The sequence below is a fragment of the Camellia sinensis genome, chromosome 5 (assembly GCF_055761805.1).
Source record: "Camellia sinensis isolate YWXY chromosome 5, ASM5576180v1, whole genome shotgun sequence".
In the NCBI taxonomy this organism is placed as follows: domain Eukaryota; kingdom Viridiplantae; phylum Streptophyta; class Magnoliopsida; order Ericales; family Theaceae; genus Camellia; species Camellia sinensis.
In genome coordinates this window covers 121307175-121328214 of record NC_138965.1, presented here as the reverse complement: position 1 = coordinate 121328214, position 21040 = coordinate 121307175, and the positions used below count along the sequence as shown (strand labels likewise).

Below are 21040 nucleotides of genomic sequence, written 5' to 3'. Positions count from 1 at the left end.
AAATGTAGGGACTAACAGTGTAATTTGCCCTAAAATATTTGTGAAGAAATATGAAAAAAAATAGTTTACCAAAAAAATATATATATATGAAAATGTGCTTCTTTTTTGTTTTGTTTTGTTTTTTCCTGGGTAACTAGATGCATCTAAAAGACAAATCAGTAAAATCTTAAAATCAATTTTTGACTTTGAAAACCAACAAAAGGATATTTTAAGACTATAAATTTGACAATCATATGACTACACACTGGGTTCGTTTGGGATGTGGATTGGCTTTTTGACTATTTTAGTCTGGGGTTAAAAAGCCTTGTTTGGGATGAATTTTTGGCTTTTTTGACTTTTGTGAGAGAAAAATGAAATGATTATGGTTTTGATGTGACATTTTGTCTTATTGGCTTTTCAACCTATTTTGTCTTTTTGTGGCTATTTTAGCCCCGTAGCCTCTTCCCAAATGAGTGCACTACATGATCACGTCCAACTTTAAAATGTAGAATTGTTTGCTCTGCTAAAAGATACTCAGAACCATATTCTTCAACAACAGGTGAGATTTCCTCTCGTTTAATGTGGCCGTCTATTGAATGATGCAGGTGATGAGGAAAGCAATAACCCAGAAGTAGTATCTTTACCAAGCGAACTCCCAAAGAAAGTTCGTCATGATAAGGCCCCTAATTCAACTTCTGTGTTTGATGATGAGGTGGCTGATTTCCATCTAAGCAATTATTACCAATAAGATGCTCAGAAGTTGTAAGCCCGAGCATGCACCAGCTTTGATGAATGTTTAGGTTAGGGCAAACTTATGAATAAGCTTGAGCCATGGTGGTGATGAAGGAGGCTAAGCAACGTGTCAAAGAGGCAAGTTGCTCTGAGGTAAACTCCTCAACACCCCCTACTTATGGAGAACTAAATGATATCAAATGTAATCCTTTAGTAACATTTTGTGTGACTGTGAAAGCCATTTGGATTTTTTTTATGTTTTGTGAGTTTTTGTAAGACTCCCTATGCAACTTTTGAAACTCACAAGACTTAAATTACACCTAATTTTGGAAATACTTTGTTGGTTGTGCTCTTATTTTCTTCTGTTTTGTGAATTCTCTCCCAAATTTTTTTCAAGATTTTGGGTTCTCAACAATTTGATCTTTTGTTTATATCGATGCGAAGGTCAAAGTAGATCTTAAACTATTAAGGGTGAGTTCAGGACATCACTTTTAAGTAATATGTGATCAATATATATATATATATATATATATATATTACTTGAAAGGAAGGATTTCCATCACATATTTTTTTGGTTATTACATAACTCTTAGATGATGTAATGGATCTTAGTCTTATATATATACTAGTGTAAATTGCTCGTGCAAGGCACGGGTTACCATTGTGATGAATTAAAATTTTAAAAATAAAAATATTCAAACAAATTATTCTGTTTTGTTTGATTTTTCAAAAATTATTTTTAGATGATTTTTTTTGTCTTTTTTAATGAATTTGCTTTCATATTTTATTTTTTTATAAATATTTTGTAGATGTACCTAGTGTTGATGCATCTAAAAAGTTAAATAAATCAACTAAATTTTTTAAAAAATTCGTGAAAAGTAAACCAAAATCTAAACAAAAACTTGTTTGTATTTTTGTTTAGATTTGCATTTAATTTTGATGAACTGTTTTTTTTTTTCTTTTTTTTATAATAATTTTAAATGCATCTAAGTGTGATATATGTAAAAAAAATATTTAAAAAAAGAAAAAGAAAAAAGAAAGACTAAAACATGAAATAAAAAAAATTAGTAAAGACGCGTGGGAACTTACATCCTTTCTAGTAGGACACAAAGCAATTGGTGCAAACGAGTGTATAAGACAAAAAGAAATGCTAAAGGAGATGTTGAAAAATAGCAAGATTGGTCAGGAAAGGCTACAAGTAACAACATGGTATAGACTATGATGAAATTTTTGCTCTAGTAGCACGTCTAGAAAAGGTACGACGTTTTGTCTCTTTAGCAGCCTAGAAAAAATAAAAGATATACCAAATGGATGTCAAATCAGTATTCTTAAATAGTTATCTTGAAGAAGAAATGTATGTTGAACAGTCATTAGGCTATGTGAAGCCAGATCAACAAAATAAGGTATATTAATTAAAGCGAGCACTTTATGGCTTAAAGCAAGCACCAAGGGCATGAAATGCAAGAATCGACAAGTATTTTGTTGCCAATGGGTTTGTTAAATGTCTTTATAAACATTCCCTATATTTCAAGACAAATAAGGGGGGAGATTCGCTATTTGTTTGTCTTTACGTCGATGATCTAATATTCACAGACAACAATCTTGACATGATCTGAGATTTCAAAACATCCATGATACAAGAGTTCAAGATGATAGACATTGGACTCATAGCATATTTCTTGGGAATAGAAGTCCAGCAAAGTAATGAAGGCATTTTTGTATCACAAGCTAAGTATGCCAAAGAAATCATAAAGAAGTTTGGCATGGCAAATTGTCAAGATATCGACACACCGACAGATGGAAGTAACAAGATGTCCAAGTATGATGAAGGAGATAAGGTTAATCCAACATATTTTAAAAGTCTAGTTGGAAGCCTAAGATATCTCACAGCTACACGACCTGATATATTGTTTGCAATAGGATTAGTTAGCAGGTATATGAAGGAATCCAAGACGCCACATCTGAAACCAACCAAAAGAATCCTACGGTATGTGAAAGGTACAATAGAGTACGGATTGTTTTATTCATCTATTGAAAAGTCTAAATTAGTAGGATATAGCGACAGTGACTGGGCAGCTGGTGATGTGAATGATCATAAAAGTACTACCGGGTTTGTGTTTTATCTTAGAGATATTGCTTTTATGTGGTCGTCAAAGAAATAACCGATAGTAACTCAATCGACATGTGAAGCAGAGTATGTAGCTATTGTTGCAGGAGCATGTCATGCTATCTGGTTAAGAAATCTGCTAAAAGAAGTTTAAGAACCACAACAAGAAGGCACAGAGATTTACGTGGATAACAAGTCAGCAATCCAATTAGGAAAGAATCAAGTCTTCCATGATAGAAGCAAGCATATCCACACAAGATTTCATTTCATACGAGAATGCATAAGAAAAGAAGAGATCTAGTTGATACACACGAAAAGTGAAAATCAAGTTGCAGACATATTTACAAAGTCCCTCAAAACAACTACATTTGTGAAACTAAGGAAAATGCTTGGAGTTACCTTATTTGGTGATTCAAGTTTAAGGGAGGATGTTGGAGAATAAACTTGACTCTTCAAGTAGTCTCCAGAAGCTGCTTGAAGATGGAAGAAGAGATTGAAGAAACAGCCATGAAGCTTCCTTGAAGCTCACCAAGTCAGAAACTTAGAAGGTAAGAAATTAAATTCAAAATCACAGTTGTAAATTCACACACGGTTGATACACGGATCAGAAACCTATAAATAGATTGTTAGGTTGTTATTATAGATATCAATCAATCAATCAATAAATTAAGAAACCGAAAAGAGGTTTGAGAGATAGAGAGTTGGGAGACAAAACCAGCAGATTGTATTTATTATTTGTTTGAAAATAAATTCATTCATTTGTTTGTGTGAGACATCATAGATATTCATACAAATATATAGAAGCCCACCATCACTCGTGTTGCCTCATACTTCTGATAGTTGTACCTGCACAATTTTATGACCTTTGTTTCATTGTTTAAAGCATCTAAAAACAACAAGATCTCTTTGATATGGTTGTTGTGGCTGGCCATACAACATGCTCTGTGATCATTTTTTTAAAAATCTTTTCTTTTTGCTTATCAATTTGTCTCTTTTAGCGACCTAATCCCTCAAAGGTAAGGAAAAAAAGCTGAAAAGGTAGCAGTAGGGAAGCAATGCTCGAAAGGTCTCATGCATGCTTCCAATCAAAGTAATGTCCTGACACTACTTTGCTGATTAGCATCTCTCTCTCTTTCTCTCTCTCTCTCTCACTTTCTCTCTCTCTCTCTCTCTCTCTCTCATGTGTTTGTGAATTTTTTCCCAGTGCTATATTGAGAATTAATTCTCAAAATGTTTAAAATAACTGAGATGCGTCTGTTTCTAATTCTTTCGCCATGCTACAATGGCTTCCTCACTCCTAGCTTACAACCAAAATCTCTTACACTAATCCTGAAAGTACTGGTTTGGTTTAGTTTTTTTGAATTGTTTTGCCTTTTTTTTTTTTTTTTTTTGTCTTTAGTGAACTTTTTCAATTTTTTTTACTTTTTAGATGCACTTAAAAGTAAAAGTAGTCCCTCTATTTGGCCTTTGCATCATTTTGGTCTTTATAATTTCAAATGGCTCAATTTTGATCCTAGTTTGTTTTATTGTGTCAATTTGGCCCAATTGTGACAAATGTTGGCATTTTTTTTAAAGGGTAAATTACAAATACACCCCCTGATATTTGCTTAAAATATGAATTGCCCCCTGTGGTTTGGAAAATTACAAATGCCTCCCTGTTAAAATTTTTTATTTAACAAAATTAATTGAAAAAGTGACATTTCTAACTGTTCACCTATACAATAATAAAATTATCTGAATTATTAATTGAAATAAAATTTTGACATTATTAAAAACTGTTAATTAACTTGATGGTTTATTAATAAAAGGACCTATTTGTTATGAAATTAGAAATCCTAGGGGCATAATGTAATTTCTAGAACCACAGGGGGTTATTTGTAATTTAAGTAAACATCAAGGGTGTATTTGTAATTTACTCTTTTTAAAATGAAAAATGTGTCCATGAACATGTGTCATGTTTTTACGGATAAAATTATAAACTTGATCAACATAGTGAGTTAATTTTAATTAATTCAGTGATCATTTTCTATGGAAAAAAAAAAAAAAACTCTAACAGCATTATCAATTGAACCAAATTGATACAAAATCTAATACCAAGGTTAAAATTGAGCCTAAGAAGCAAGGACACATAACACGATATGGACATGAAATGGACACGCGAGCACACAAATTTTCAAAAAATATAGGGCACGACATGATGGAAAGACATGCAAAATACATAATTTTTTGTATTTATTATGTGCCATTTGTTTAAATGTTTAATATTTATTTTATGTCAAAAATTTAATTTTATCAAATTTATCAATCTTAGGTATGCTATCATAGTAAACATTTTTTTTTTTTTGATAAAAATGGTCTTCATTGTGTCCTTTGCATGTCCCCAACGTGTCCTCCACGTGTCCCCAATGTGTCCGTAGCGTGTCCAAAGTGTCCTAGCATGTTCGACTCTATCCAGCATACGCCACCTCCGGAGAGGTGTTCATGCTTCATAAAATGGGTCAAATAAAAGTGTTATGACCAAAATAACATGAGGGGCAAAATATAGAGACTAACGGTGTAATTTGCCCTAAAATATTTGTTAAGAAATATGAAAAAAAAGTTCACTAAATTTTTTTAAAAAAAAAAGAGTATGAAAATGTGCTCTTTTTTATGTTTTTTTCGTGGGTAACCTAGATGCATCTAAAAGACAAAACAATAAAAACTTAAAATCAGTTATTGACTTTGAAAACCAAACAAAAGGACATTATAAGACTACAAATTTGACAATCATACGACTACACAATCATGTCTAACTTTAACATGTAGAATTGTTTGCTCTGCTAGAAGATACTCAAAGCCAAATTCTTCAACCACAGGTGAGATTTCCTCTTGCTTAATGTGGCCTTCTATTGAATGATGCATGTAATGAAGAATGTGATAACCCAGAAGTGGTATCTCTGCCAAGTGAACTCCCAAAGAAAGTTCGTCATGGTAAGGCCCCTAATTCAGCTTCTGTGTCTGCGTCTGATGACGAGGAGGCTGAATTTCATCTAAGCAATTATTGTTGGATAATTGGTTTTTTATAGGCTTATTTTGGGCCAACTTTGAGCCCAAAATAGAGAGGGTCTCACACTTCTTTTGGGGTGGGTCCGAAGAGGTGATGTATTCCTTTCCGCGTAGCAAATCACATGGTGAAGACGGTTCATCAAAGTTATTTATGAGTGAATGGGAACTTGACGTCGTTTTCAGATTCTTGGAATGGACATTTAAAGAATTAAATGTGAGTTTCCTTGAAATAAGTTGTCCCACATTGAAACTTTAAGATAGCTTTTGTAAGTATATAAGCTCTTGGTGTACTAACTTGGGTTGGGCCCCAAGGGGCACCCGAAGTTTGTAGAAGGGAGGAGTTATGGACAAAGTGAATATTAGCCCAAACCACCACACGCGCCACCGCCGTCCGACCGTGCTGGGAGTGGGTGTGGATCAGTTCTAATATTAATTTTTTCCAAAAATTCTTAACGAAATTAATTAAACTTGAATTTAAATTCCTGTCCAATGTTTCCTCTTTTGATCTAATTTTTCCAAGCAGTTTTCAGATCTGTTGGAACCCGAACAGATTTAAATCTGCCAGCAGTTTTTCCAACAAATATAAACTGCCTAGCAGTTACCTATTTAAACTGTTTTGCACCTGTTGGATTCAAATTCCACCTGTTCAGTCCTAGACATTCCAGCAGATTTTTTTCATATCCAACAATCATCATTTTGCTGTCCGATTTTGTTCCTTTGCATAAATTCTCTTCATATTATTTTTAGAAAAATTAAAGAGAGTATAGAACACAAGGTTTTGTTCGCCGTACAAGTTGTTTGGAGTGCTACTAACAATTTGTGAAGATCATTTTATCCTGGGAGATAAACGCCACTTGTCCGTAAGCACCGTAGCGGGGCGAATCTGTCTTAAGGACAGAGTATCACACACTCGACTTGATCTTTTTATTATTCATTCAGTTTGGTAAAATAAATTCAGTACGTTATTTATTTTATTTGTTTGATTTAGTTTCAATTTATTTATTATACACAGAAGATTGTTCTAACAATTATTACCAATAAGATGCTTGGAAGGTGTGAGCCCGAGCATGTACCAGCTTTGATAAATGGTTAAGTTAGGGTAAACTTATGAATAAGCTCGAGCCATGTTGGTGATGAAGGCGGCTAAGCGACGTGTCAAGGAGGCAAGTAGCTCTGAGGTTAACTCCTTAACCACCCCTACTTATGAAGAACAAAACGTTATCAAATGTAATCATTAAGTAACAGTTTGTGTGACTTTGAAAGCCATTTGGATTGTTTTTATGTTTTGTGCGTTTTTTATATGACTCCCTATGAAGTCTTTTGAATTACACCTGCTTTTGGAAATCCTTTCTTGATAGTGGGTGGTTTAAATCTAATGGTATTTGTAATAATGCTTGTTGTTGGTTGTGCTCTTCTTTCTTCTTTTTTGTGAATTCTCTCCCAAATTTTTTTCAAGATTTTGGGTGCTCAACAATTTGATCTTTTGTTTTAATTAGTCTATGTGGATGGGAAGGTCAAAGAAGATCTTAAACTATTAAGGGTGAGTTCACGACAACCCTTTTATTAAGTAATATGTGATCAATATATATATATATATATATTACTTGCAAGGGAGGATTTCCATTACATGATTTAAAAGTTTGTAATTATTATTTCTAAATTTAAAATTATGATAAATTTTCATGGTTATTTCATAACTCTTAGATGATGTAATAGATCTTAGTCTTATAAATATACTAGTTTAAAATGCCCGTGCTACTATTGTGGTAAATTTAAATTTTAAAAATAAATATATTCAGACAAATTATTCTATTCTGTTTGATTTTTCAAAAATTAGTTTTAGATGATTTTTTGACTTTTTTAATGAATTTGCTTTCATACTTTATTTATTTATTTTAGATATTTTGTGGATGTACCTAATCTTGATGCATCTAAAATGTTAAATAAATCGACTAAATTATTTAAAAAAATCACAAAAAGGAAACCAAAATCTAAACAAAAATCTGTGTATATTTTTGTTTAGATTTGCATTTAATTTCAATGAACTCTTCTTTTTTTTTTCTTTTTTTTTTTTTTTTTGTCTTTTTAAATCTCAAAACCATTTAAAAATCATATCTAAAAATTCAAATCAAAAAAAAGATTTGCAAAATTATATTTGAGTTTTTTGTTTTCTCACTTTTTTTTATGAGTAAATTACACTGCCCTTTTATAGTTGGTCACTTTCCCACTTTTGACCCCTAAAATTTATTATTTTTTTTTATTTTGGCCTTTTATGTTTCAAGTTTTTCTCAATTTATACCTAAAGCTAACTTTTGTTTAAAAGTAGACAGAAAATGTCATAATAACTGTCACATAATATATAAAATATATTATTATAGGGTTTAAGTTTATGTAAGAGATGTGAGTCACATATAATAAAATATTTTGATTCACGTGGCGTGACTATTATTGTGTCATTTTTTGTCTAATTTTTAACAGAAATTAATTTAGGAGTAAATTGAGAAAAACTTGAACTATGACGGGTCAAAATGAAAAAAAAAAAAAAACTTTAAGGGCCAAAGTGAGAAAATAACCAAACATAAAAGGGGCAAAGTGTAATTTTATTTCTAATAAACTTTTTTCATATTTTAATTAAATTTTATACTTGTTTTGATGTGTCTAATCTAAATATGTTTAGAATTTTAAATAGTAGTATGCATTCACATGATTATAAAATAAATTCTTTTATTGTCATTATCCATCCAATAAGAGTAATTATGGATGAAATTGTTCAAAAAGAAAATGGTGTAATTACATTAGAAGGTTTCAAGACAAACTATTTGCTGAGAGAAAATGAAGGGCAATTTCAATAGTCAATGCCAAAAAGCATGTCATTTCGCACTTCCCAAGTATCAACGAACTCTTATAGTAAATATATAGGTGTATTTGTATTTGCACAAGGTAAGATATTAACGAGTTAAAAGTCAAATTATAATGCAAATTAACGGTTGCGTTTGGTAGAATTTTGTAAACATGATATGAGAATATGAGTTGTATTTTGAGTTTAAGAGTTTGGAAATTATGATTTGAGTGTAGAAAATTTGTTTGATTATGAGTTTTGAAAATAATTTTAAATTGAGTGAGAAATTTTTGATGTAACATGTGATATTTGATACAAAAACACACAACTCATAACCAAACATACAACTCAAAATTCTATACAAAACTCATAAAAAAATTTAAAAATATTGAAAAATATTTTTTATTTAATATATAAAACATAACATGTGTCAATTCCCAAAAAAATAAAAAATAAAAATAAATAAAAATTTCACTGGCGGGGACATCCTGTGAGACATCTCGGGGGTCGACCGGGGAGACATTCGGGTGACAGAGTTTTCAAAGCAAAGTATGTAATTGATTTTTAAAAACTATAAATAAACACGCAACTCATAAACACACATGAAATCACATTTCTAAAATACAACCAAACAGAGCCACGTCTTTCTATGTTCAAGCTTGAAATTTCACATGAGTAGTTAAATGTCTTGTCAAGGCCAATTGGCTAAAGTTGGCCTTGCATAAATTTACCTTCATTTGTTGGGGGAAAAAAAACCATCGTAATTGGAGGCTCAGTTAGTAGCTGAGTGTTGTACATCTACTACTTGCAACTCTTGTAAATAAATTTTTCTTTTTGTTTTTTCGAGGACATGAAAAAACAGTTATATTAAAATAAAGTAAAAACATACATCAAAAGCAAAAAAACAACATCCTAAAGGGCTAAATAAACAACCATACAACATATTACAAACACAAAAAACAATAAATTTGTCAAAAAAATCAATTACGATATAAGAAAAACTATTGATCTTCTCAAAGATGTAGTTTAGAAAACTAGATCTGTATCAAACCAAGCAAGATCTACATCAATCCACACCGTTGACGTCGTCCTTGTCGCTGCCTAACTCCGCTACCGCCAGAAGTTAGAGTTGTAGAGGAAGAACACCCACAATGGTATGGGAAAAGACTTGAGAGAAGAGAGAACTATTGTGAGTGTTGAAAATCCAAAAATTTATGTCAACAAACAGTGAGAGCTTCTATCTTTAAGAGATTTTCGACGACTTCCTTTACACTTCCAAAGTGTAGATGTGGGCTTTTTATGTTTGCAATAGGAGTTTTGAATGTTTCTCTTGTAAATAATAATTAAAGGCCCATAGATGATAAATCAGTGTAAGACAAAATCTCAATTTTAACTATTTAAAAAAAAATAATTATTGTTTTATTCTTTTATTTTCACATATTACAATGTTTATGTAATATATATATATATATATATATATACTTAACACTTATATATTTTCAACAGTTGTATTTTTAGAGGAAACATTAATTCAGTGTAATTTAAAAAAAAAAATTAGATCAATGGTAAATTTTTTCATAAATCCTATAATTATTTATTGAAATTATCATTGAATTATAATTTTTGCTATTTTCTAATGATCATCAAAAATGCTGGTGAAAACTTTATGGTTAGATAATGTTGACCGATAAAGAATGACTCATCTAATATGATGATTGTTGGACAATCTTCACTGTATTTAAATAGATTAAATTCTGTTGTGTACAAAACAACAACAAGAATATAAAGAAATAAAGAAAATGAGAGAATTTGTTTGATCACAAAAATCAAACTCGAAATAAAAATAAATAAATAAAAACAGATTTTCTTTTGTTACAAAAAAAAATTAAAATCTGATTAAATAAACAAAAAAAAACATAATAAAAATTAAACAATTTACTTGGTTAATTTCTTTTGAATAACTATCTGATCAAGTCCAGTGTTTAACACTGTGTCCTTAAGACAAATTCGTCCTCTCCACGGTGCTTTCAGAATCTGGACGTCTATCTCCCAAGATAAAATGATCTATTAACGAATAAAAGCAGCACTATAATTTATTCGTTCGCCAAATACACTAAGTGTTTATACTCTCTGTAACAAGAACTAAATGCAAAATGAAGAATAAATTTATAGCAGAAGATGGAGTACGAAAATTAGAGTATTTTTCCAAATTGGGGGGCTTAGTCTATTTATAGATGGATTGGTGGCTTTCCATTTTGAATTAAACAGGTACTGTACTTGTTCAATTTGAATTAAACAGATACAAACTGTTTAGGCACTGTTTGGTTTGAAATTCAAACAGATTTAGAGCTGTTGGGTTCAAAAAACGGAAGGGCCCTGTTTGGATGTACAGAAAAAATCGAACCAGATTATTTCTGGTTAATTTGAATTATGAATTTTATTTTACCAAAAAATAAAAATAAATTCAAATGTTTTTTGCCCAAAAAGATTAGTATTGGGCCGAACAAGCCCAACCCAACCACACACCACGCACCTGCGCCCAAGCCCAGCCCGCCCGGACGGACGGCGGCGGCGGCGCGCGTGGTGATTTTTGGGTCCAATGGGTCTAGCCCATTTTGCCCATAACCTCTCCCTCTAAAACACTTGGGTACCCCTTAGGGCACACCCCAAGTACCAAACCCATGCCTTATAAACCCTTTCAAAACTTCCTACCAAATCAATGTGGGACAAGCTATTTTACAACCTTAAGGAATTTCCACCAAAACTCCATTTCCATGGAGCACACTTTGGCTTCAATTTCCTATTCACTCGGTAATGGTTTTGAGCAACCAAATATACCACGTGAATCACAACGCGGCATAGAACGCGTTACCACTTTGACCCGAGTAAATCGACGCTCAGGGCCCACCTAAAAAATAGACCAAACTTGAGAAAAAATTCTGGTTTTACCCAGAATTTTTCTACCATTTCCAACAATCCCCCACATGAATGGAATTTGATGACAACGGAAATGCAATAATATGCAGACTTTAACGAAAGAGTATAAGTCGAAAATATCTTGCATCAGGATAGGTAGTTTTCGGCCTTGAACCTTCCCTAGTAATAACCTATCAGACTTACTGGCTAACCAATGGACGCGATGCCTTGAATTGTTCAGCCGTTTGTGTAAGCCAAGACAATAGATTTCACACAAAATATCTTCTAACACATCGTGGTTCTCACTGTTGTGTTCATTTTGGCCTTGAGCACGTCTGGTTTTCATAAGTGTTTCTAGAGAATTTAGCCTTTTCATTCTCATAGAACCGACCCCAGTTCAACACTCATATAGGTGATTCTTATTGTGAGTATCTTCTTATACTCGTCTTGATTTTATACCTTAATCAAGATATAAGTAATCATTAAAAGCAAAGCTTATCCTTATACCCCTGCATACAACATATGTTGCAGATATCACTCTCACCATAGGAATGGGTAGGGAATTTTTAATCCCTTGGTGATTTCTGGTGAACCATACATAACGTAGTTGTCCCTTTGAACTTAGTTCTTGGGATCTCCAGTCATATAAGTAGGGTTATCATTATGACGACTCTTATGTAATAGGCTTTAATCCCATCCCCTTCGATGAACTATACACTAGCTCTTTTGTCAAACCTTTTGTTAACGGATCCGCAATATTCTCTTTAGATTTTATATAACCTATTGAAATTATTCCGTTTGACAACAATTGCCTTACGGTATTATGTCGACGACGAATATGTCGTGACTTACCATTATACATATGATTTTGTGCCCTGCCTATTGCATATTGACTATCACAATGAATGCAAATAACTGGCACAGGTTTTGGCCACATTGGAATGTCTTCTAAGAAGTGACGAAGCCATTCTGCTTCTTTTCCTGCTTTGTCCAAAACAATGAACTCGGATTCCATTGTGGATCGTGCGATGCATGTTTGTTTTGTGGATTTCCAAGAAACAGCAGTGCCTCCTAGAGTAAAGGCATATCCACTTGTGGATTTTGAATCTTTAGTATCCGATATCCAATTTGCATCACAATAACCTTCAAGTACTGCTGGATATCGAGTAAAGTTCAAACCATGATCACGGGTGAATCTTAGATATCTAAGAACCCGAATGATCGCTTTCCAATGATCTTCTCCGGGGTTACTAGTGTACCTACTCAATTTACTGATAGCATAAGCTATATCAAGACGAGTACAATTCATTAGGTACATCAGGCTTCCAATAATTTGGGAGTATTTTAACTGAGACACTGCATCACCTTTATTTTTCGATAAGTAAAGATTGACGTTTACAGGTGTTCTAGCTAAATTCATATCATCCTTGATAAATTTACCAAGAATTTTCTCAATATAATGTGATTGAGATAATGCATATCCGTCAGATGTTTTAGTAATTTTCATTCCTAATAAAACATCTGCGACCCCCATAACTTTCGTATCAAATCTTTTGTTAAGCATCTGCTTAGTTGATTTGATCATGTTTTGACTGCTTCCAATGATAAGCATGTCATCCACATAAAGACAAACTATGACATATCCTTGGTCAGTGTTTTTAACATAGACGCATTTGTCACATTCGTTTATCTTAAACCCATTAGTAAGCATTGCATGATCAAATTTTCCATGCCATTGCTTAGGTGCTTGTTTTAATCCATAAAGGGATTTTACAAGTCGACAAACTTTCTTTTCTTGTCCTGATACTACAAACCCTTCGGGTTGCTCCATATAGATCTCTTCATTTAGATCACCGTTTAAGAAAGCTGTCTTAACATCCATTTGATGTATTTCTAAATTAAACAACGCTGCTATAGAAATAAGCATGCGAATGGATGTTATTCTTGTCACAGGGGAATATGTGTCAAAATAGTCCAGACCTTCCTTTTGTCTGTAACCTTTAACAACAAGTTTTGCTTTATACTTGTCAATTGAACCATCTGCTTTCATTTTTCTCTTGAATATCCATTTATATCCAAGAGGTTTAGAACCTGGTGGAAGATCCACTAATTCCTAAGTATGATTTTGCATAATGAATTCAATTTCATTATTAACAGCCTCTTTCCACAAAGGTGCTTCAGGACCTGTCATTGCTGCCTTAAAGCTTTGAGGTTCATTTTCTAACAAGTATGTCAGAAAATCTGGACCAAAGGATTTTGATGTTCTCGCTCTTTTGCTTCATCTTGGTTCATCATTAGTTAAATCCTGTTGGTCGAGACTATTACTAGTCTCTTGTGTTTGATTGTCATTAGTCTCTTGACTTTGTGTACAATCATAAGTTCTTTTCTGTGAACTTAATTCCTGTCCTTTCTTGTAAGGAAAGAGATGTTCAAAAAACACAGCATTCCTTGACTTTATAATAGTGTTCACATTTATATCAGGTATTTCTGATTTATAAGTCAGAAACCGATATGCACTACTATTCTGAGCATAACCAATAAACACACAGTCTACTGTTTTTGGTCCAATCTTAGTCTTTTTAAGGACAGGAACTTCAACTTTTGCCAAACACCCCCACACTTTTAAGTATTTGTAGGAAGGCGGTCGACCTTTCCACAATTCATAAGGAGTGTTGTTAGTTTTCTTGTGGGGTATTCTATTAAGAACATAATTAGCAGACAATATTGCTTCCCCCCACAAGTTCTGTGGTAAACCTGAACTTAGTAATATGGCATTCATCATTTCTTTGAGGGTTCTATTCTTCCTTTCAGCAATTCCATTTTGTTGTGGAGAATAAGGGGCTGTAGTTTGGTGAATAATGCCATGTTGTGCACAAAATTCATTTAATGGTGCATCATATTCACCACCCTTATCACTTCTAACCATTTTAATGGTTTTACCAAGTTGATTTTCAACTTCTGTTTTGTAGAGTTTAAACATTTCTAAGGCTTCATCTTTACTTCTAAGTAAATAAACATAACAATATCTTGTGCAATCATTGATAAATGTTATGAAATACTTTTTGCCTCCTCTAGTTTGAATAAATTTTAAATCATATACATCAGTATGAATTAATTCTAGAGGTTCGGTTTTTCTTTCAACCGATTTAAATGGAGCCTTAGTTAGTTTCGCTTCTACACAAATTTCACATTTATGATTAGGGTTAATTTCAAACTTTGGTATATGATCTAAACCAATTAATCTACATAAAGCATCAAAATTCACATGTCCTAATCTATCATGCCATAAATTTGACTAAAAAATATAAACAAAAGATATGTTATTCTTATTCATAGCAATTTTTGGTACAATTGTCATTACATTCAACTTAAAGAGACCATCACTCATGCATCCCTTACCAACATACATACCACTCTTTGTTAATACAAATTTATCAGACTCAAAGACAAGCCTAAAACTATTTTTACTTAACAAAGAACCAAAAAACTAAATTCTTTCGGATGTCAGGTACATGCAGTACATTGTTGAGGGTCAGTTCTTTCCCTAATGTCATATTCAAGATAACTTTTCCTTGTCCAGCCACAGTAGAAGTAGAAAAATTTCTCATGAAAAGTTGTTCACCATTTGTAGCCCCATTGTAGGTAGTGAACATCTTCTTGTCCGCACAAATGTGACGAGTTGCTCCAGTGTCAACCCACCACTCTTTGGGATTTCCAACCAAGTTAGCCTCAGACACCACAGCAGAGAGGTTGATGTCATTCACTCCGTCAGAGATGTAATCCAATTCTATTACATTGGCCTGATTGGTGGTCTTCTTACTTGTACTTCCATGATCCTTCTTAGGGCGGCGGCAGTCAGAAGCTCGATGTCCAGTCTTGCCACAATTATAGCATTTTCCTTTGAACTTCTTGTTGCCATTGTTGTCGCCTTGTTTAGGACCATCTCCAGTAAACTTCCTCTTTTTGTTATGTGGTTTATGAACTTGTTCAACCACATTAGCCTTAGACTCAATGGGATTTTTCCCATTCCTCTTTTCAGCCTTTCGGTTATCTTCCTCAATTCTTAATCTTACAATCAACTCATCCATGGTCATCTCTTTGCGTTTATGTTTTAAATAATTTTTGAACTCTTTCCAAGCTGGTGGTAACTTTTCCACTAAAGCAGCGACTTGGAATGACTCGCTAAGAGACATACCTTCTGAATGAATATCATGCAAAATTATTTGAAAACTTTGAACTTGAGATATTACCGTTTGGGAGTCTACTATAACAAAATCCAAACATTTACCGACGACAAATTTCTTCGTGCCGGTATCTTTTGTCTTGTATTTCTTCTCCAAAGAATCCCACAATTCTTTTGCTGACTTCAAAGGACTGTATACATTATACAGCATGTTGTCAAGGCCATTGAGGATGTAGTTTCTGCATAGGAAATCTGAATGTTTTCAAGCATCTACAGCGGCAACAACTTGCCGATCACTTTCACCCTCTTTAAGTGCTGGAGCCTCTTCATGGAGAAACCGAGCCAAATTAAGAGTCGTAAGATAGAACAGCATCTTCTGCTGCCATCTCTTAAACTCGGTACCGTTAAATTTTTTCGGTTTTTCTCCATGATTGATTGGTACATGAACATGGTTCTGGATAGCGACCGATGTAGGTGTAACAATAGGAGTACCACTGCCAGATGCAGTTTCAGTTATAGTAGCCATAATCTCTGATTACAAAAATCAGAAAAAATTAAAACACAAATTAATTTTCTAGTTACTAAAACCAGAAAATAAATTATAACAACAAAATAATTTTATTTTTCTTGTTACAAAAACTAGAAAAATAAAATATCACAATAATTTTCTGTAATACCAAATAATATTCTACAATTGTTAATGACACCAATATATTACTACTAGTTGTTAAAGAAAAGAGACAGTATATTACTACTATCTGTCAAATAGCATAAATCACTATTTATTTTTCCAACCAGAATATTACTTTGAAAACACAGAAAGTTAAATACAATGAAGATACCAAAAAAGGGGTCTGTCTTAAGATTATTGGACAATCTTCACTGTATTTAAATAGATTAAATTCTGTTGTGTACAAAACAACAACAAGAACATAAAGAAATAAAGAAAATGAGAGAATTTATTTGATTACAAAAATCAAACTTGAAATAAAAATAAATAAATAAAAACATATTTTATTTTGTTACAAAAACAAAATTAAAATCTGATTAAATAAACAAAAAAAAAAACATAATAAAAATTAAACAACTTACTTGGTTAATTTCTTTTGAATAACTATCTGATCAAGTCCAGTGTTTAACACTATATCCTTAAGACAGATTCGTTTTCTCCACGGTGCTTTCAGAATCTGGACGTCTATCTCCCAGAATAAAATGATCTATCAACGAATAAAAGCAGCACTACAATTTATTCATTCGCCGAACACACTAAGTGTTTATACTCTCTGTAACAAGAACTAAATGCAAAATGAAGAATAAATTTATAGCAGAAGATGGAGTACGAAAATTGGAGTATTTTTCCAAATGGAGGGGCTTAGTCTATTTATAGATGGATTGGTGGCTTTCCATTTTGAATTAAACAGGTACTGTACCTGTTCAATTTGAATTAAACAGATACAAACTGTTTAGGCACTGTTTGGTTTGAAATTCAAACAGATTTAGAGCTGTTGGGTTCAAAAAACGGAAGGGCCCTGTTTGGATGTACAGAAAAAACCGAACCAGATTATTTTCGGTTAATTTGAATTATGGATTTTATTTTACCAAAAAATAAAAATAAATTCAAATGTTTTTGGCCCAAAAAGATTAGTATTGGGCCGAACAAGCCCAACCCAACCACACACCATGCACCCGCGCCCAAGCCCAGCCCGCCCGCCAGGACGGATGGCGGCGCGTGTGTGTGGTGATTTTTGGGTCCAATGGGTCTAGCCTATTTTACCCATAACCTCTCCCTCTAAAACACTTGGGTACCCCTTGGGGCACACCCCAAGTACCAAACCCATGCCTTATAAACCCTTTCAAAACTTCCCACCAAATTAATGTGGGACAAGCTATTTTACAACCTTAAGGAATTTCCACCAAAACTCCATTTCCATGGAGCATACTTTGGCTTCAATTTCCCATTCACTCGGTAATGGTTTTGAGCAACCAAATATACCACGTGAATCACAATGCGGCATAGAACGCGTTACCACTTTGACCCGAGTAAATCAACGCTCGGGGCCCACCTAAAAAATAGACCAAACTTGAGAAAAAATTCTGATTTTACCCAGAATTTTTCTACCATTTCCAACAGTTTTGGAATTCTTCATTTGTAAAGAGTGATATGTTGATAGTCATATGATATGAATTATTTAATAATTTTCTTAAAAGTCATTATTGAAAAAGAAAAAAAAAAGGGAAAATTAATAAAAAATTGTCTCACTTCTCTTGGCGAGCTACCATAGCTCTAAACTAATTGAGCAACCACTATAAATGAAAATATTACATGGAGCAAATTAATATTACTTAAAAATTTAAATAAAAATATTACAAGGATCAATCACTATAAATGAAAATATCAAATGCAAATATTACAATAACTTATTTGATAATCACAATTGATATCACTTAAAAATTTAAGTGCTTCTTAAAATATAAGATAAAAGTTAAGTACATTTTAGGTTATATAAAACGTACTTAATTCTGATTGACTTTATAAATACTAAACACAAGTGTCGATATACACTATTATAAACTCGCCACTGTTGTCGCTACCACCACCATGCAACCACCACCACCACCATCATGCAACCGCCACCGCCACTATCTCCACTACCACCACCACCACTACACCACTGCTACCACCACAACCATCACCATCATGCCACCACCACCTTCATTACTATTGTCATTGTTGCCATAATTGCCACCATCATTACTATTGTCATTGTTGCCATAATTGCCACCATCATTTTATTATCACCACCACCACCAAAGTCGCCATTGCAATTACTACCACCACTATAACAATTATGACAACCCTTCACCTCCACAATCATTGTCACCATTATCATAACCACCACCACAACAACCACCATCATTACACTGTCGTCACTACCTTTTTTTTATCTCCACAACATTACCATTCTATTATCACCACAACCACTATCTGTCTATCTTCACCACCATTGTCATCAACATTAGAGCTAACACTGCCTCCTCATCTACCACTACCAGCTCACCATCACAATATAAAATTTGAAAGATATAATTTAAAAATAATAAATTTCAAATTTGATGTTATACAATCAAACAACTTATTTTAGTTCAGCACTAAATTTTTTATTAAACAGATTTTCAGTTTAAAAAATTCAACATTTAATTTTCAATACTTAATTTTTAGTTTTCAGTTGTTAATGATATCAAAAAATATTTCAATTAATAATTCAAGTAGTTTTGTTATTGTATATGAGACAATTAAGAATTTCATTTTTTTTTAGTAAATTTTGTTAAATAAAAAGAAGGATGGCAAGGTTCGCTACTTTTTCTTAATAGAAATTATGTTTCCTAGATTATCCTTCCTTTTTGTTCTAACAAGGAGCATTTGTAATTTTCAAACCATATGAGGGGTAATTCGTATTTTAGGCAAAGTATTTATAATTTACTCTTTAATTATTAGCCTTGTATTAGAAATCTACTTTAATAGTAAAATTCACTACACTAATATTGTGCTAACAAATAAGATAAGATAAAGAATTCAGGATGTTTGATAACCAGATTCAGTACTTAAAATTGAATGTATTAAGTGATAATCAATTAAGCTCGTTGATAATCACAATTGATATCACTTATGAATTTAAGTGCCTCTTAAAATATAGGCTAAAAGTCAAGTCATATAAAATTTAGGATAAATTACACTTTGCACCTTTGCATTTTGCACCAAATCTCACTTTGGTCCCTACACATGAAATCGTAACAGTCAACCCTCTGCACTTTTGTTCATATTCCATTTTGGTTCCTATACATAAAATCGTGATAGTCAACCCCTGCACTTCTAGTTAAGTATTAGTTTGCCCTCCTATTACTTCATTGTTTAAGTTTTTAATAGAATCCAGTTATGTGATAAACATGTAACTATGCAACGAGGGTAAGAGAGAAAAATCATTATCATTTCCTACCAATATACACTTTGTCTTACGTGATAAGCATGTGAGAATTATACAATATAGGGTAAATTACGCTGACATCTCTTGAGATTTAGTCCAATTACATCTCATTCCCTAACGTTTTGGAAATTACATTCACACCTCTGTGGTTAGTAGTCTCATTTTACAAACCCCATGTTATGTAAAAGGCAACAACTTCTAGTAGAAAAATAGAGAAAATTACATTGAAAAAAAGAAGAAGAAGAAGAAGAGAGAAAGTAAAGTAAGAAAATAGCGAGTACATGAGTTCAATGTCTTCATTTTGTCTAAATAATTACAAACAGAGGGTGTAATTTTCCAAACATTACGGGGAGATATGTATTAAACTCAAACCTCAAGGGGTGTAAGTGTGATTTACCCTATAATATATATGTGTATGTGTATGTGTATGTGTGTTCATATGTTGAAAATTAGAACAAATAGGTAACAAAATAGAGCTTTTGAAATATATATATATATATATATATATATATATATATATATAAAGACAACAGAGAAATTAAAGACTCCGTCATTGTGGAAAACAGAGTTTCATTATTGCAATTTTTGCAAAAACTAGTTCATCTCTTTAATCGTTCACAATTTGCGTTTTGTTTTAGCTGAATACAATCAAAAGTTGATGTATAAATTTTAGGACGAAATATGTATAGACGGAAAATTTGTGTCATTTTCTTCTTTTGCCCTCTTTTTGTAGTCATATACTTGTCACATTATTGACTTCTGTTAAAGACCTATAGAATGGAGTAACAAAAGAGAGATATTAACACTTGATTAGAACTGCAAGGAGTTGATTGCCACGATTTCATAAGTGTAGAGAATTAACTGTCATGATTTCATGTATAAGGACCAAAGTGAGATTTGACCAAAAAGTGTGAGGATTGACTGTCACGATTTCATGTGTAGAGATCAAAGTGAAATTTGGTGCAAAATGCAGGGGTACAATGTGTAATTTACCCTAAAATTTACTTAATTTTGATTGAATTTATAAATACTAAATATGAGCGTTGATATACACTATTATAAACTCACCACCACCATTGTTACCACTACTACCACCACCATTATGCCACTGCCACTGCCATTGCCACCACTACTACCACCACCATCTTTGTTATTGTTACCACTACTCTACTACCACCATCATGCCACCGTTACTACTACGACCACTACCACTACTACCATCACCATCATCATTATTGTCATTGTTACTACAATCA

At 32.7% G+C, this 21040-nt stretch overlaps 1 protein-coding gene and 1 long non-coding RNA gene across 4 annotated transcripts in view; one reads left to right on the top strand and one right to left on the bottom strand.

The window, feature by feature from the left end:
• Positions 1-1044, top strand: part of LOC114319860 (uncharacterized) — a 51297-nt gene extending 50253 nt beyond the window's left edge. For all 3 annotated transcript variants that reach the window (XM_082869703.1, XM_082869702.1, XM_028266979.2), the window contains exon 6: positions 585-1044. In XM_082869703.1, coding sequence (XP_082725829.1) covers positions 585-727 — 143 coding nt within the window. In that variant the 3' untranslated portion in view covers positions 728-1044. The remainder of the gene's footprint in view (positions 1-584) is intronic.
• The window catches only part of LOC145790838 (uncharacterized), a 68524-nt gene that overhangs the window by 40437 nt on the left and 7047 nt on the right, over positions 1-21040 (bottom strand). The window lies entirely within an intron of this gene.